Here is a 17,819-nt window from a genome sequence, read left to right on the forward strand (position 1 = left end):
CTAGCATCATCTGAGTACACCAAGGTTGGTATAGCAGAATGGAAGAACCCCAGTCTCCTGGACTGGCCTAATAGGTGGGTGCTAGGTAGGGTGCTAGGTGGCAGCAATTCCTGCAGAGGTGTGTAGATTACTGCATAGGTCCATGATTGCACTTCTTGCAGCCTGGTGTTTTTGTCCCAACTGAGATCATAATGGCTGTAGTTGTCAACCTTAAAGATGGAAAGTATTCTGTATAGTCCTGCTGTTCATTAACCTTTTAAAAATCCAGTTCTATTTCTGTTTCTGCCCAAGCAAGCAGCTCTGTAAGTGTATTATCATCTGGGTATCGTAGATTAAATTCAGCAACTATCTTAAATTTGTGGCGTATGGAAAGCATTGCACTAGGCCCTTGAGATGTGGAGACAGTGACTCCATCAGAGCACCTGTGCTCAAAGAGCTTCTGTTCTCGTAGGAGGACCATGCAGTTCTATACAACACTAATGCTGAAAAGTAGAATAAAATAAGTGTTCCTCATATATCCTAAGTTGAACTTTTTCAGTTTTAGTGGCACTTACTTGATATGCCATAAGTAGGAAAGGGGAAGGTTTTAGAGCAGTGGTTTTCAAACTATGTTCCATGGTACCCCAGGGGTTTCCAGAGATGCTTTGGAGGGATAGACCAAGCAAGCAGGTCTACTTCAATCAGAACAGCTTGGCTTTTGTGTTTTATGTATTAGGGTTCTGAATAAAGTTTCTTTTGAAAAAGACATTGCTTTTTTAAAAAACTGAATAACCACTAATTTAGAGGAATTTTCTGCTTTAGAAAAGCAGAGGAGGGGAGAGGATTAGTGGAGGTGAAGAATAACAACATAAAAAGGCCACCTTGAGATTTGAATTAATTTTTTGGTGTTTGAGGGATAAACTTCTGAAATATGTAAAAATTCTTATATATGGATTTTTTTAAGATCTTAGAAAAAGCTTTAACAGTTTTATCTAAATTCGTAAAGTTTCCTGATGAAAGAAGTTCTTTATATGGGGAAGTGTAATAAATTTTTGTAGTTTTGAAGAAAAAAAAATTAATTAGTTAAATGTTGCTACAAGTCTGACTTTTTTGGCTCCTTAGGATAAGGCTATTTTTGTGTGTGTGTGTGTGGTATGCGGGCCTCTCACTGTTGTGGCCTCTCCCATTGTGGAGCACAGGCTCCGGACGCGCAGGCTCAGCGGCCATGGCTCACGGGCCCAGCCGCTCCGCGGCATGTGGGATCTTCCCGGACCAGGGCAAGAACCCGCGTCCCCTGCATTGGCAGGCGGACTCTCAACCACTGCGCCACCAGGGAAGCCCAGGATAAGGCTATTTTTGATTGACCACACTAATCGTGATTATTTGAGCATCAACCAAGTGTCTATGCAAAATATCTCTGTAGCAACACTGATAATGTAGCTACAAAAATATGTAGGTAGGAATACATATGTAGCAGCAACACCCGAACTCTGTAGTTCTTCTCAAGAATTATCCTTTCCTTTTCCCTACTCCTTTGACTCAACCATGACTCTGTCTAAGCTCCTTACTTAATTCCATAGTTGGCTCTGTCTTCACAAACCCTTAGGCTGCAGACAAAATTAATGTCCCTTATTCTCCTTCCTGCCTCTTGGTTTGTAATTTTCCTCCTTTGCTTATGTCCTCATTCTACCATCTTTCAAAGCCCAGATCAGATGCCATCTCATCCGTGCAGACTTGCCTGATACATGCTTCTCCAGCCTAAAGTCATTTTTCTCACCTTGAAATTTTCACAAGACATTACCTGTCACTCTCAATCTTGTAATACGGTTTTTAGATTGTAAACTCTTTGAGGGCAGCATCATGTCTTAACCATCCTTGAATCTCAGTAGTGCTACTCACAGTATCTTGTATATTGTAGGTGTTCAGTTAATGCTTGTTTAGATGGATATATGAGCAAATACCAGAATTTTTTTATTACAGTTTCTATCTCTTTGAGCTAGTTTGACCTGCATGACCTAAAAAAATTCTAAAAAAGAAGAAACTGTAGATTATATTAAGATGACAAGAGCAAGAGCTGAGTATAGCTTTATTTCCTTTTAATGCCTCCTTAGCTAGTCAGTCATTCTTTGCCAGAAATAATTTTCCTTTTTCCCTCTTGGATTTGTTAAGTCTGTATACTTACTCTTCAGTGCTGTGAGGGGAAAGATTGCTGAACACATACCTTGGACTACAATGTTCCTTATAATTTTTCCTTATCTGTTTTTCTATGGGACCAGAAGCCCAGGTTGGTGCAGACCTGAGCCAGGTATTTTGGGGGGAGCTTAGGGCACCCAAGTAGTAAAGAGGGATGAAGTCATCCAAGTATGCCCCACATACCCACCTCCTGCTGTGACTACTGCTTTTAACAGCTTACCACCTTGCTTTGCTTTTCAGCTCTTGCAAGCTTGAAGAAAGGATACCTGTTCATGTATAATCTAGTGCAGTTCTTGGGATTCTCCTGGATATTTGTCAACCTGACTGTGCGGTTCCTTATCTTGGGAAAAGGCAAGTGCAAAATTTCAAGGCTAGTTTTCTTTTTTCAGTAGTTTGGCCCCCTATTCACCAAAAGTAACAGTCTCTGCCTTTGGTATTAACAATACCACCACTCCCACCCCCTACCCCCCCACCATATTTGTGTAGCACTTCATGCCTTTCATTGTATGTTCACATCTTTCACTTCCCTTGGCCTTGTGAAACAGGCAGACTGGATGTTCTGTCCATTTAATAGATGAGAAAACAGGCTTGGAGATTGTCAAAGAAATGGTCCACATCCACACAGCTAGCCAGGGCTATCTTGGGCTGACATCCCTTTCTTATTCACTGCTTGATAGTTCATTTATAACTAAATAAATTGATGTGATACTCACAGTGTCAAAGTTATACAAGTCCTTAAGGGATCTCACCCCTTTGGAGCCTCAGTAGACTAAATGGATTATTGTAAGACTGAATGAAAAGACTACATAAAGATATTAGTTCTTGGGGCTTCCCTGGTGGCACAGTGGTTAAGAATCTGCCTGCCGAGGCAAGGGACATGGGTTCAAGCCCTGGTCTGGGAAGATCCCACATGCGGCGGAGCAACTAAGCCCGTGCGCCACAACTAGTGAGCCTGCTCTCTAGAGCCCGTGAGCTGCAACTTCTGAGCCCCCGTGCCACAACTACTGAAGCCTGCGTGCCTAGAGCCCATGCTCCACAACAAGAGAAGCCATTGCAATGAGAAACCCATGCACTGCAACGAAGAGTAGCCCCTGCTCGCCGCAACTAGAGAAAGCCCACGCACAGCAACAAAGACTGAACTCAGCCAAAAATAAATAAATAAAAATTTATATTAAAAAAAAGATATTAGTTCTGCTAAATTAATTTATATGTTTAACAGAATTCTGGCCAAAGTAAATGACAACAGAACATTTTTGAGAATGTGATCTAAAGTATTCTGAAATTTTATTGTGAACAGTAAATAGATAATAAAATTTGAGGGAAGAAAGAGTAATGGGAGAGGACTTTCTCTACCTGACATGAAAGAATGTAATTAAAATAGTATAGCACTAGCATAAGAATAGAGTAATTAATAGAGCAGATGAGGTGGCTCAGAAAGAGGTCTTACATTTTATATATATATATATATATATCCAGATTATGGATATGATAAAAAAAGGAATCATGAATCAGTGGAAAGGAAAGTGTTTTCCAATCATTTTTTTTTTTATTAGATGGGAAAAGTTTCCAAAAATTGGTTAGGTGTGGGAGGCAGATAATCTGTTTGACTCTTCTCACACTGTATACAAAAATAAATCCCCCCAAAGGATTTAGGAGCCATATATCAAAAAGTTAAGTCATAATAGAAGATAAAGTAAATATTTATAAAATCACATGTGGAGGGTTAGGACTTTCTAACCTTAAAAGTGATAGAAGAAATCACGAAGAAAAAGGTCAATGTATTTAACTACATAAAATGCCTAAATTTCTATATATGTAAAAACATCCAGCCAAAACAACATTAAAGATTAAAAGCATATTGAGTTGAGCAAAATGGGGGTGGAGGGTTGGTGGAAAATTGCAACAAATATCGGCAAGAGTTATTGTTTTTTTTACATATAAAGAACTTGTACAAATTGATTTTAAAATGTGAAAACTCCACCCAATAGATAAATAAAGGTCATGTACAGGCAGTTCATAAGAGGAAATAAAACTAATTCAACATACAGCAAAATGTTTAACTCAGTAATGGTGAAGGAAATGAAAAATATTATTTTTTATGTATCAATTTTGCAAAGTTGTAAAAGACACTTAATTCAAGACAACATATGCTAAAATAAACACAACAGTGGCTACTGGGAGGGTCCATAAGTACAACATGTCTTTGGGAAAATCATTTTGCAAGGTGCATTGAGAACCTTAACTGTTCATATCCTTGAACTTGGTTATTTCATTTCTGGAAATACGTTCTAAAGAAATAATTGAAACTATAAGAAAAGCTTTCTCAAAATGATATACATTATGGCATTATTTATATTTGTATTGTATATTGTATTTTATGTAATACAAATTGCAAACTACCTAAATGTCCATCAATGAAGGATTGGTTTAGATTGTTCACTCAGTGGAATGTTGTAAAGCAAATATAAAGTATTTAAAGAGATTGTAATAATACGGAAGAATACTTATGATGGGCTAAAAAGGTAACATAAATTTGTTTTTCCAGTTCGATCACACCAATGTAAAAAGGAGAAAAAAAACTGAACCAATAAATGTGAAATGATTGGAAGAAGAGGCACCATTTTCAAATGGTTTGAAAGGATCATTTAAATTTTTTTCCTTATTTTATAAAGTAAATATGAGGAAAAATATGAGCATAATGGAAAATATAAACTATTTAAAAAAGAGAAAAAAATCCTGTAGACTATTTTACTCTTCAGTCCTAAATTTTCCCATCTGAGTTTTGTAAAGATGAATTGCAATTAGCTCCAGAATCTTGTGAAAGAAGTGCACGTTGTTTTTCCAGCCTTCTTAATACCTTGGAATTCTGCAAAGCACAGTAACAGGCTAGTGAAAAACTTCCCAAATGCCTAGCATCTTATAGTCCTGTGTAACCAGAGGTCTACAGATGAGTTATTTAAAGAAACAAAGGAAGTCTCGGCAATTGTTCTCAGATCTGTAGCTCTTACTAGTATGAATTTATCACAAGTCCCATGGAATGACTAGGTACATTCAAATTCATAAATAATTTATTTAACCTAACATAATTGGATCGATTCTGAATGTTCAAGCCTGCTAGCTGTTAGGTGATCCACTCCAAAAGCTGCTAACTTATCTGGGTCATGTGTTTAAGCTGCCTGGATTTGTAATTTCTATTTTGGCTCTGAGTCCCTTCCTAAATCACCTACTGGAATGGAGCTGCTGGTGTAATTCTTCTCTTATCAGTCCTCAAAGGTGTAATAAGGACCTGGGCCTGGTACCCAGGGTCATAGTTTGCCCTTTGCAGTTATCTTTTTTTGAATAAAGGATGTTGGTGAATGGCAGACTCTACACATGTACTTGTTTTTTTCACATAAACGTGTATGTGCTAAACTTCTCATGCTAAGGAAATAGCAAACTCTTAGGCTTATGTAGAAACTCTTGTCTCGCTCTCTATTAATACTTTTTTATTAAATAAATTAAAAATTTTTTCTAATTATAAAAATGTGTTAATTACTTAAAGACTTAAATAAAACAAAACAAAAGCTCTACCATAATCCCATCTATCAGAGCAACAGATTCTTGGCACCTTGTTGTATATCTTTCTAAACCCATATAACTTTCATAGGAACAGTTCCTAAAGTGGAATTATGAGATAAAAGGGCAGATTATTTTTATTTTTATTTTATCTTATTTATTTATTTAAAATGAATTTTTACCGGAGTATAGTTGGTTTACAATGTGTTAGGGGCAGATTGCTTTTAAGGATTCTGATTTATACTGCCCAGAAAGAGTATACTATTTTATACTACCACTATTTAAATCTATATCCATTAACATCTGAGTGCCTTTTAGAACTTTTTAAAAGTTTTTTCAAATCATAAAAGTAATTGGGCTGATTTAAGAACATTTGGAAAGTGGGGGAAAACCAGAGAGGAGGTGCGGTGGGATGGAAGGGGAGGTGAATAAGCCATTGTCCATCACTGTTAATATTTCCATATGTTTCCTTTTAGTCTTTTTTTTTCTCCTGCAGTTAAAAATTATAGTCATACTGTGTGTACAATTGTGCATCTTGTTTTTAAAACAGTATTATAAGCATGTTAATGTTATTAATATTCTTTGTAACAGTCATTTTAGAAATCAGATTTCTATTCCTGAATTGAAACAAGGATATTTTTCCCATAAAACTAGAGGCAAAGCAACAAGATCTTACTTTTATTTACCATATGCCGAATCTTAAGTTACAACTTTCTAGTTCAAAGTAATGGAGAACCTCATTTTTCAAAGATAATTGTCCAAGAAATTAATAAGTGAATCCCCTGAAAAAGGATACCAGAATTTCATTGTAAATGGCAACAAAAAGATTTGGTTGGGATTTTGTCTTGACAAGGGACGTTTAAAATTATGAATAAATTTTTTATCTTATATATAGAAAAATTTAAATTGTAATTTTGCATTACTTCCTCAAAGAAAAGAATTGGTCAAATTTTGAACTTACTTATTGGTGGAATTTTTCCAGCAAAATTATGCAATAACACTGTATACCATTCTTCATTTTTTTGCATTTGACTTTGTAGCAGGATTGTAAAGTGGATCATTTTCACAAGAATATTAGAGAGTATTTTAGTTTCTGCAAGGGGCTCGTTTTATTCATTTGATATTTAAACTGTATTCTCTTGAGGTGCCTGCAGTGTCATCTTTGTTGGTAAGGTGCCTAACTCTGCCATTTCTTAGAGGCACTACTTTAATAGGCAGAGAGGCAAGAATCCTAAACCTTCTACAATGTGCAGGACAAAGAATTGTCTTGCCCAAAATGTCAGTGGTGCCCTGGCTGAGAAACACTGCAAAGAGGAATGTACGAATGCAGGATGTCAAGTGAGGATCAGTATGAAAAGTGAAGGATATTAAATTATGGAGCACTCCAAATTGATACCACATTTATTGTCCTCATATAAGGAATAACCGTCATTTAAATTGTTATATAATATTCCATGAAATAGATATACTATGGTTTACTCAAACTTTCCATACTCTTAGGTTTATACCATTTCTTTTTTTTTTTTTTTTTCCGATACGCGGGCCTCTCACTGTTGTGGCCTCTCCCGTTGCGGAGCACAGGCTCCGGACGTGCAGGCTCAGCGGCCGTGGCTCATGGGTCCAGCCGCTCCGCGACATGTGGGATCTTCCTGGACCGGGGCACGAACCCGCATCCCCTGCATCGGCAGGCGGACTCTCAACCACTGCACCACCAGGGAAGCCCCCATTTATTTGATTGTATAGTTTTTGAGATTTTAAAAGGCTAGGTTGCAGTTGATATATGTATAAATGAGATAATGGATCTGAAAAGAATTATCATTGTGCTTGATACATAGATTTTTCAACATATAATAACTGAGTGAAGTCTAGGTATGTGTCTTTTCTTGCCTTTTAAAACTGAGAAGGACATACAGGGTTTATGTGTTAACTTTCTGGTAAACAGTAGAATTTAGTATTCAGGCCCATGGAGGAGTGAATAGTGAATTTGAATCTGACTGGATGTTTATTATACTTTTCCTAAAATTCCTTTCGTGTAAAGAGTTATCTAGTTTGCAAAATACTTCTGTTGGAATTTGCCAGTTGATTTACCCTTAATGTGTATTTGTCCCATAGAGTCCTTCTATGACACGTTCCACACCGTGGCTGACATGATGTATTTCTGCCAGATGCTGGCAGTTGTGGAAGCTATCAATGCAGCAATTGGAGTCACTAAGTCACCAGTGATACCTTCTCTTTTCCAGGTATTGAACAGTTGAGCTCGAGGGTGGGGAATGAAAGGTTTCAGTGTTTATTTAGTAGGTATCCACACTTTGCTGGGAAGTCTCAGTTAGTAAAAATACCTATTTGCACAGGAATAGCATTGTTTTATCTGAACAGGTTGGAAATTGTGAAACCTGAGGGATATTTTTTAAAATAGACTTTTGCCATTTCAGGTCTGTTTTACTGTTTATAATATCTTCGTGATATCACAAAGTTATAAAAAGAGCTTTAAAACTAGGGAAGCTTGATTCTCAGGCAGGAGTGGAAAACCCTAACCTCTTCTTAGATAGGGGTGTGCCCAGTCTCCTACCACCTCAGGTCAATGAAGGTGGTGTAATACCTGGGAACTCTCTTCACTTTGGACTTTCTTCCATGTATGAAGGTGGCTCTTCTGACTCATGTGGGGAGTCCCCCCCCCCACCCCCAGTACATCTAGGTTGTTTCCTAATATTTGGAAGATTGCTCTCAGGAATGGGACATCAAAGTCTTCCAGCTTCCTTGCCTTGTTCCCTAACTATATGCAGTTAGACATTATTAGATACCACCAACCCAGACTCAGGGGGCATCAGGTGACTGTTGGCTAGTCTCTTCTGGATGCTGTTTTTATAGTTCAACCCTTTTCTGGCATATCAGCTCTGGCACTCTGATAGTATCAGTTGCATGGTAAAGGGTGTTAATACAATAGCCTTGTTATTTCTTGGTTTTCTGTCCTTGGAAAGAGGTTGTTTTGTTTAGTTCAAAAGAATAAAAGTGGATAGTGAGTGACCCACTAATACGGAATAATATTTTTTTAATATCAAAGACGGGTACAAATAAGCATTAGGGTAGAATTTCTAGGGCAAGATAGGTTCGGTGTCATCACATCACATGCCTCCAGGGCATGCCATTCGTGTAGAATACAATGTGAGTGAAGCCTTCTGCAGGTGGGCAATACCACATGCGCCAACATGGATGAATCTTGGGAATGTCACTTTGAGTAAGAAGCAAGTCAGAGTATAATACATAGAGTATGATTTCAGAAGGTTTAAAATCAAGCAAAATGAAACAATATACTGTTAAGGAATACATACATAAGTAGTAAAACTATAAAGACAAGCAGTGGAATGGTTAACACAAGACAGTAGTTTCTGGGACTTCCCTGGTGCTCCAGTGGTTAAGAATCTGCCTTCCAATACAGGGGACGCAGTTTCGATCCCTGGTCAGGGAACTAAGATCCCACATGCTGTGGGGCAACTAAGCCCGCGCGCCACAACTAGAGAGAAGCCTGCATGCCTCAACGAAAGATCCCGCATGCTGCAACTAAGACCCAAAGCAGCCAAAAATAAATAAATATTAAAAAAAAAAAAAACGATAGTAGTTACTTACTACGGGGAGGGAGGGGGTGTGCCACACTGGTAACGTTCTGTTTCTTAACTTGTGTTATGCAGACGCAGATGTTCACTTGGCAGTATTCTTTAAACTGTGTTTGAACGTGTGTAATACACACACACACACACACACGTCCACAAATACTGGCTTGGGCACTTTAACTTGTTTAAGTTTTCTCAGTCTTTTTCTGTTTACCTTGAATTTAGTGGGGTTACGTTTCAGATAATACATTTATATGTTGTGTTTTGAAAATATATTTTAAAACTTCTCTCTCTCTTTTGGGTCCTTTTAATAGCTTCTTGGAAGGAACTTCATTTTGTTTATCGTCTTTGGCACCATGGAAGAAATGCAAAACAAAGCTGTGGTTTTCTTTGTGTTTTATATATGGAGCACAGCTGAAATTTTGAGGTGGGTAGAAATGCCAGGATGGTGTTTGAGTGCTTCTCCCACTCTGGAGCATCTCTCTTCTTGAGGGAGTTGCTGTCTTATTCACAATCTCATTTGATTTGAGATTAAGGTTCTATGTGTGGAGAGTTCTACCTGCATCTGTGTGCTCTGTAAAGGTGACGCAGTTTTATTTTTTAAACAGTCAATGGATCATAATACCAGCCTGGGCACTGGAGAGTAGAGGGAGAGATCCAGAGAAATGAAAGGATCTTACCCTTCAGGATCTTGCTGTCTTGTTGGAAAGAGAGGACTCATTCACATGGAAAAATTCTTGAAAGGGCTGAAGAAACATGGGGCTGAAGGAGCATCCCAGGTTGGATGGAAGTAGTAAAGATCAGCCTTCGAGAAGGGATGATAGAAATGAATCTTTTACTACAAGATTACTGAAGTTTGAATTGACCTCTTACCTGATTCTTCCATTCTCAGTTGTCAATAGAAGAAATATCTTAAAAAAAAAAAAAGATCCAATTAAAGTAGATGTGTTCTTCTTTACCAGACCATACACACTCCATACTTCTTCCCTTTTCAGTCAAGTGGAGGGTTGGTTTTGCAAATTGACTCCTCAGCTCTAGGTTTGGTGGTATTTTGGTAAAGTTGACAGTCAAGAGGGAGAAAAGACATCAGCGGTCCTAGATTGTGTTTAAATGGAGTCTGTATCCCATGGCACCCAGTATACCCTCTAATTTACTTAACACAAAGGTGAAAGAGATTATAGGTACTTAATATTAACTTTTACTGTTTGGGAGGAAGCAACTTTCTTTTTTTTTATGTTATCTCTTTTTAAATAGAGTATTCCTGATTATAGATTAGAGGTCTTTTGTATACTTTAATTTTGGTAATGTTCATTTATGCAGCGATAAAGTGGCTGTCAAAGTATCTGTCATCTTTACCTACTTGGAATGTAGATCAACTAGGAATAAAGCCAAAATGCTTCTGAGCATCTGTTCTATATACTGAACCTTTTCATAGAGGGTTCCTTTGAGACCTAAACTTAGTCTGCCGTTATTGAGAATTCATATCCTTTGAAGACTGGAGGAGGAGCATGATGGGAGTTTATAATTCTGCTAAGAAGAAGCCATGTGTGGCTAATTGTGAAATTATTGTTGAATGATGTTCTAGGGTTGCATTCAGTAGCTTTTAACATGTTAATTCCTTATTTTCAATAGGTACCCCTTCTACATGCTTTCTTGCATTGACATGGATTGGAAGGTGCTCACATGGCTTCGTTACACTATGTGGATTCCCCTGTATCCTCTGGGATGTTTGGTAGAAGGTACTTTGAGGAACTCTAGGTTTTATACCTTAATTCCAAGGGGTGGCCAGATCTTTCTTCCTCCCTCTGCCAGCCTTAGTCTGAAATATGGGTGTTGAACTTTTCAAGAATTTCTTTCTAGTAGCTTCCTTCCACAATACTCCTGGTATCCAGACTGTTCCAAGGAAGTAGCTCATTTTGTTAAAGTTTGGAAGCTGGGTGGTCATGCACTGCATGCTTCCTATTTATATGGTACTTTTAATTTTCCAAAGCAATGTCTTATTGATGACTTTATTTTATTACGACAAACACCTAGTGAGTGAGTCAGAGATTTTTCTCTTCATTTTATGGAATCGGAAGCCCAGTGCTATCAGATGACTGTTCCTCATTTATCCTTGTCAGCTTGGAGGCTTATTTCCTAGGAAAGCTATAGGGGGAAGAAAAAAAGAGACATGAGCCCATTGTACAGAGAGAGGAGGAAGAAGCATTTTTCAACAAACCCAGAAACTTTGAGGGGTTAGAAGGTTCTATCAGTAGATGTGACTGTATTTCATTTGCTTCTAAAACGTTCTTGTTTCTGCTTTTCAGCCGTCTCAGTGATCCAGTCCATTCCAATATTTAATGAAACAGGAAGATTCAGCTTCACATTGCCATATCCAGTGAAAATCAAAGTTAGATTTTCCTTTTTTCTTCAGATTTATCTTATAATATTATTTTTAGGTAAGTATTGGCTCTGTGATAGACCTTTTTTCTGTTACTTCTTAGAAGGTAGAGTTAAATGATTCAGAGTTTTAAAAATCCTTATTAGTATGCTTACTTTCACAAGAGTAGAAGTAAGTTAGAGAACGATTGCTTTGCAAAACAGACCCATTAGGAGAATATGCTACGTGTGGACGTATTTCTTCCCACATCTCCAGTGACTGAGTTGTCTTCTTGAAATGTCCTAGGTCATTGGGACGTCACCATATTTCATGTTTAAAACAGTGTAAGCAGCTCTTTTAAACCTGAATAAAAAATGAATAAAAAGCTCATTTTACTTCCAATTTCAGTAGCAGATCCCTTATCCAGAGGAATTATTACAGAGGTGGTAATACAGCTGGCAGCAAGGAGGGAAGGCAGTAAAGGCCTCTGAGCAGCCAGGAGACGTCAGAAGGCTTCTACCTAACAGTAGGAAAGCCCCCCACTCCTCATGTAAAGCGTTGCTTGTTTATTAGTTTACTTTTATATAAAACCATAAAGTTTTGCCTTAACTCATAAAAACTAAGCACTTAAAAGAAGGGAAAGAGAAGTAAACCTAAATTATTGCAAATATGAGAGACTTAAAAGCCTTCCTAATTATGAGGATTATTTACTTTAGATAAAGTTCTAACACATTTTAATATACTTACATATATTTCTCCCTATTGTATTTCACAAAAGTCTTGAGGTGGCCTTGAAGTATGGCTCTGTGGTCTCCTGGCAACAGAAGGATGTGGCGGCAGATAGTGTACTGGTTGTCTTTTTCTGTGTAACAAATTACCCCCAAACTTAGCAGCTTAGAATGGAAAACATTTATTATCTCGCATGTGTTCTGAGAGTCAGGAAGTAGGCTAGCTGGGTAGCCCTGGCTCAGGGACGCTCATGAGGTTTCTTCAAGCTGTCAGCTCAGCGGGGGCTACAGTTTCTGCACACTTGACTGGGGCTGGAGGATCTGCTTCAAGCTTGCTTATGTAGCTGTGGACAGGAGGCTTCAGTTTCCTGCCGTAGTACTTCTCCATGTGGATGCTCATGACATGGCTTCTCCCCAAAGCAAGTGATGTGGAAGAAAGCAGAAGCCACACTGCCTTTTTTTTTTTGCCTTTAAAAAATTTATTTATTATTGAAATATATTTGACATAAAACATTGTATAACTTTAAGGTATAACATGTTGATTTGATACATTTATCAATTGTAATAAGATTGCCATTATAGTGATAACTAGCACTTCTATCATGTCCACACTGCTTTTTATAACCTAAACCCAGAAGTGACATACTATCACTTTTTAAAAAAAAAAAGATTTATTTATTTGTTGGCTGTGTTGGGTCTTTGTTGCTGCACATGGGCTTTCTCTAGTTGTGGCGCACGGGGGCTTAGTTGCTCCGCAGCCTGTGGGATCTTCCCGGACCAGGGCTTGAACCCACGTCCCCTGCATTGGCAGGTGGATTCTTTTTTTTTTTTTTTTGCGGTACGCGGGCCTCTCACTGTTGTGGCCTCTCCCGCTGTGGAGCACAGGCTCTGGACGCGCAGGCTCAGCGGCCATGGCTCACAGGCCCAGCCGCTCCGCAGCATGTGGGATCTTCCCGGACCGGGGCACGAACCTGTGACCCCTGCATCAGCAGGCGGACTCTCAACCACTGCGCCACCAGGGAAGCCCGGCAGGTGGATTCTTAACGACTGCGCCACCAGGGAAGCCCCGACATACTATCACTTTTGCTGTATTCTCTTTCTTAAACAGATCAACCTTGTATAATGTGGGAGGGGACTACACAAGGGTATGAAATACCAGGAGGTAGGGATTATTGGGGACCAGCTTGGAGGCTGGCTTCCCCAGACTGAGAGGGAGACCACAAAAAGTAAACCCAAGAAGTTGGAAAGCCCAGTGATTTTGGTTATTTATTTATCTGTGCCATGCAACTTGTGGGATCTTAGTTCCCCAACCAGGGATTGAACCCGGGCCCTTGGCAGTGAAAGCACGGAGTCCTAAACACTGGACCACCAGGGAATTCCCGATCTTGGTCATTTAGAAGTGGGGGAGAAGAGACCTACACCCTTTAGGAGCCCCTCGGAATCAGCACATGGCAGAAGTGCAGTTAAATAATATAGATTATGGGGGCAGTTAAATAATATACATTATGGGGGCAGGTCATCTGCCAAAGGTTAAATTTTATTCCATTTGTTCTTCTTTTCCATTTCAGAAAGATTTCAAACCAAAAATGTTAAAACGTTTGGCGCTTTAAGGGAGTAAGCTTCAATTTGGAAAATGCACTCATGAAAAGAGCTCTTTACCTCTATTAGTGGATAAATCTAGTACTACTGTAATTAGGCTTCATGAGGTGGGCCTACTGAAAGTGTTAAAAAGGAATAAGTGTTGGAAAGACCCTTAAAATATTTTACTAAAAAAGCTAGAAGGGTAGACGTATTTTATTTATGTATTTTTAAAAGTATTTATTTATTTATTTGGCTGCACCGGCTCTTAGTTGCGGCATGCAGGATCTTTCTGCGGCATGATTTTAGTTGTGGCATGCAGGCTCTTAGTTGTGGCATGCAGGATGTAGCTCCCTGACCAGGGATCGAACCTGGGCTCCCTGCATTGGGAGCACAGAGTTGTAACCACTGGACCACCAGAGAAGTCCCAGGTAGATGTATTTTAATGTGCACTAACCCTAGTGGCTTTTCCTTGTGTTGTTTAAGCTATTGCATATTCTGACTTACAAGGTTCTGTATTCATAGCTTGCCTACAATTAATATGTAGTTGTTTTTGTTCTTCAGAATGAAATAAATCCTAAATCTACGTAATTTAGAAGCAGTATAACAACCAGTTATATTTGTGTATGGATCAAACATACATTCTCTCACAATGTCTGTAAAATAAGTGTTTTTAACCCTGTTGTACAATGAGAAAACTGAGGTAAGGCTAAGCTACAGAACTACTCAGTGATCACGTAGGATTGAAATTTTCTTCTGGCTCTTAAATCCTGTGTTTTTCTAGTTCACTGAATTGTGTGCTTCCTAGAAAAGCGTCTCATACCTTTTAGGCTATTGCTTAATACATATTATTGCATAGCCTTGAATTAAAAATTAGGTTCTCTCTGTTTCAGATTTGTGTATTTCATTTTATGTAAATCCTACCTTAATAGAAAGGAAAAAAAAGAATACTGAACTCTAATTAATGCAATTTTTAGGGGTGAAGTGTACTGATGTCTGCAGCTTACATTGAAATACATTGAATGAGACGGGAATGGGTATGTGACAAAGTAAATGTAAAAAAGTTAAAGTTTAAATCTAGGTGGTATTCACTGTACAATGGTTTAATCTTCTGTATATTTGAAAATTTTCATAGTAAAATATGGAAGAAAATTAAATTGTAGAACCCACTGGGGAAAAACTGTCTCTAGTGCATTATTAATATTTCTAAGTTGTACTTCCTGAGCAACTGCAGTAAGCACAGGGCTGTGGGATATGAAAAACAGACAACTAGGGACTGTCCTGCCCCAAGAGCTTCTGCTTATAAAGAGACAAAGATTCTCATTTCTAATTGGCCTCTTTTCTTTTTCAGGATTATACATAAATTTCCGTCATCTTTATAAACAGCGCAGGCGGCGCTTTGGACAAAAAAAGAAAAAGATCCACTAAAAAGAGAGATTTAGATGACTTCTTGCCAGTTTGAGCCTAATCTATAATTCTTACAGTTTTACCTTGTACTGATGTAAAAGTTTTTTTAAAGTTAAATGATTAAATTCTCAGTGAGGCTATCTTCCTTTTTCCCCAGTAACATTCCTGAATTTACTGTATTATCTTAGTGTAGTACTTGCATGACATGGATTACTGATACCTGATGACAGGTTCATTCCTATGTATTCCGTTAATGAGAGCAAAAGACTCAGCCCTACCCCCACCCACTCCATGTCCAGTCAGTCTGTTTCACACAGGCCAGAGATACTTCTTCAGTGCCCTGATGCTACCAGCTACTGGCCATTCTTATAGCTGGGATTTGTTCTTTTCAGCTATTGCTTGTGGAAAAAAAAAAAAAAGCAAGACTACGTTGCTGTATAGGAGGCTGTGAAAGTGGCTCAGACAAGGACCTAATATATTCTGTACCCAAGGGGCTACTTGTTAAGTGGGTTGGCATTGATTTTTCTGGAAATCGAGTTTTACTCAGTCATTGATAAAACATTTCGGAGTCTGAGTAGGGCTGGAGGACACATATTACCTCTGAATCTTTTGGTCTCTCTAACAACATCTTAACCTGCGTGGGCACTGGAGAGGCACAGGGTGATTTGAGAAACCAGTCAGAACCTTGGAACACCATGATCACTTACTTCATTCCTAGCTAAATCAGAACTATTTTCAACACGAAAGAAAGATGAAACATTAGTTAGAAAACAATTATAGGAGTTCCAAATGCAAATGGTGCTACAGGGATCAAAAGGGTCAAACTGGCCATGCAGCCTGTGGCAAACTGGAAACATCAGAGTAGGTCAAGTAAAAATACCTATGAAACTGTCTTAGGCTGTGCACAGACATAAAAAACTCAGTGTTCCTTCCCCTGCATTGACTGAGTCCATTTACTTATGTCAGAGTGCGTTGGTGGAACTGTTTTTGAATAGGCCTCAAAAACACCTGCTTTTTATTTTGCTGTTGTTTCACCTGTCTGCAGTAGGACAGTGAAAACAGAGTGAGAACTTTGGCTGGAGAACCACCAGCTGAGCCTTTAACAATTCCTGGCAGGAAATCCACCAACAGAGGAACTGAAAAAAATCTAGACACTATGATTTGGCCATTGTCGAAAACATCAGTTTTCCCTAATACATTCCAAGTAAACCAAGTAATGTTTGTATATAGGAATTTAAGGTATGATGGCTTTTCCTGTTCTGCCATTCCCATTGTTCCTGGGGGAAAGGGGACTCACTGGGTTATGCTATTTCTCTGAGCCCAAGATGGAAACTTGGTTTGACCTAAGTAAAAACATCTGATTAGCATAGGCTGGTTGATATTTTTACAAGTTCATTGCACTGAAGGATATTTTGCATGTCTGCAACTTCTGTCATCATTTGTTTGTATTAATTTCTGGTGTTCTTTCAACTGACTTTCTATGTGTAATTGGACAGATCAGCTTTACAGCAGATTATGCTGTATCTTTGTGGCAGAATCTTGTATTCTTAGTGACTGATTGTTATAAACCCCTTTATTGCTGTCTGAGAAAGCTAAAGACTGTGTATTTCTATTAAACATTTACAATTAAAATCTTAGTAACTTGTGTTTAAAGATCATCTAGTCTAATGGTTTCCAAATTGTTAGTGATAAATTCCTTTGTTTAGACAAAATATTGTATAGGCATACCTCGCTTTATTGCACTTCACAGATACTTGCATTTTTTAGAAACTGAAGATCTGTGGCAACCCTGTGTTGTCAGATGATGGATAGCATTTTTTAGCAGTAAATATTTTTTAATCAAGGTATATACATTTTATTTTAGACAGAATGCTATCGCACACTTAATAGACTACAGTATAGTGTAAACATAACATTTTTATATACTGGGAAACCAGAAGTTTGTGTGACTCACTTTAGTGAAATATTTGCTTCACTGCGGTGGCCTGGAGGCAAACCTGCAAAACCTCCGAGGTATGCCTATATAGCAATTCAGCATGTTAAATAAAACATGGTTGCTTGGGTTGAAGCAGCCATTCCTTAGGAGGTTTACAGAACAATCTGAAAAGCACTGATGATGTAAATAAAGCCTGGAGAAGTTAGATGACTTGCCCAAGGTCATGAAGCTAGAACCATAACTGACTACAGTGATGTCAGAATCTACCTGGATGGAACCTGGCTTAGGCAGTGAAGCAGTGAGGCCTAACCAGTGTCAGAAACAAGGAAGTCAGTATGGAACCCAAGGAACCTTCAAGATTGATGAATCTATGCTACTTAGGAAGTTAAAATTATACTTAGGTTATAGGACAGAGCAAAGGCAAAGACCCATTAAAAATTTCCCAGTGAAACCATTTTATAGAAAATCAAATATTT

General features: G+C 38.4%; 1 protein-coding gene across 4 annotated transcripts in view; it reads left to right on the forward strand.

The window, feature by feature from the left end:
* The window catches only part of HACD3 (3-hydroxyacyl-CoA dehydratase 3), a 32,182-nt gene extending 15,143 nt beyond the window's left edge, over positions 1–17,039 (forward strand). Inside the window, exons 6-12 of one of the 4 annotated variants that reach the window (XR_014015339.1) lie at positions 2,413–2,523; positions 7,840–7,967; positions 9,650–9,762; positions 10,968–11,074; positions 11,642–11,773; positions 12,103–12,244; positions 15,352–15,532. Coding sequence is in view for 2 of the 4 variants with exons in the window: in XM_081228000.1 (XP_081084126.1) it covers positions 2,413–2,523; positions 7,840–7,967; positions 9,650–9,762; positions 10,968–11,074; positions 11,642–11,773; positions 12,103–12,185 (674 nt within the window). In the remaining 2 variants the exon portion in view is untranslated. Of the gene's footprint in view, positions 1–2,412; positions 2,524–7,839; positions 7,968–9,649; positions 9,763–10,967; positions 11,075–11,641; positions 11,774–12,102; positions 12,245–15,351 lie in introns of all 4 variants that reach the window. The other 3 variants (XM_081228000.1, XR_014015340.1, XM_081228001.1) reach the window with 3 other exon arrangements.
* Positions 17,040–17,819: the final 780 nt, after the last annotated feature.

Source organism: Mesoplodon bidens, assembly GCF_964165515.1.
Source record: "Mesoplodon bidens genome assembly, chromosome: 3".
NCBI lineage: Eukaryota > Metazoa > Chordata > Mammalia > Artiodactyla > Ziphiidae > Mesoplodon > Mesoplodon bidens.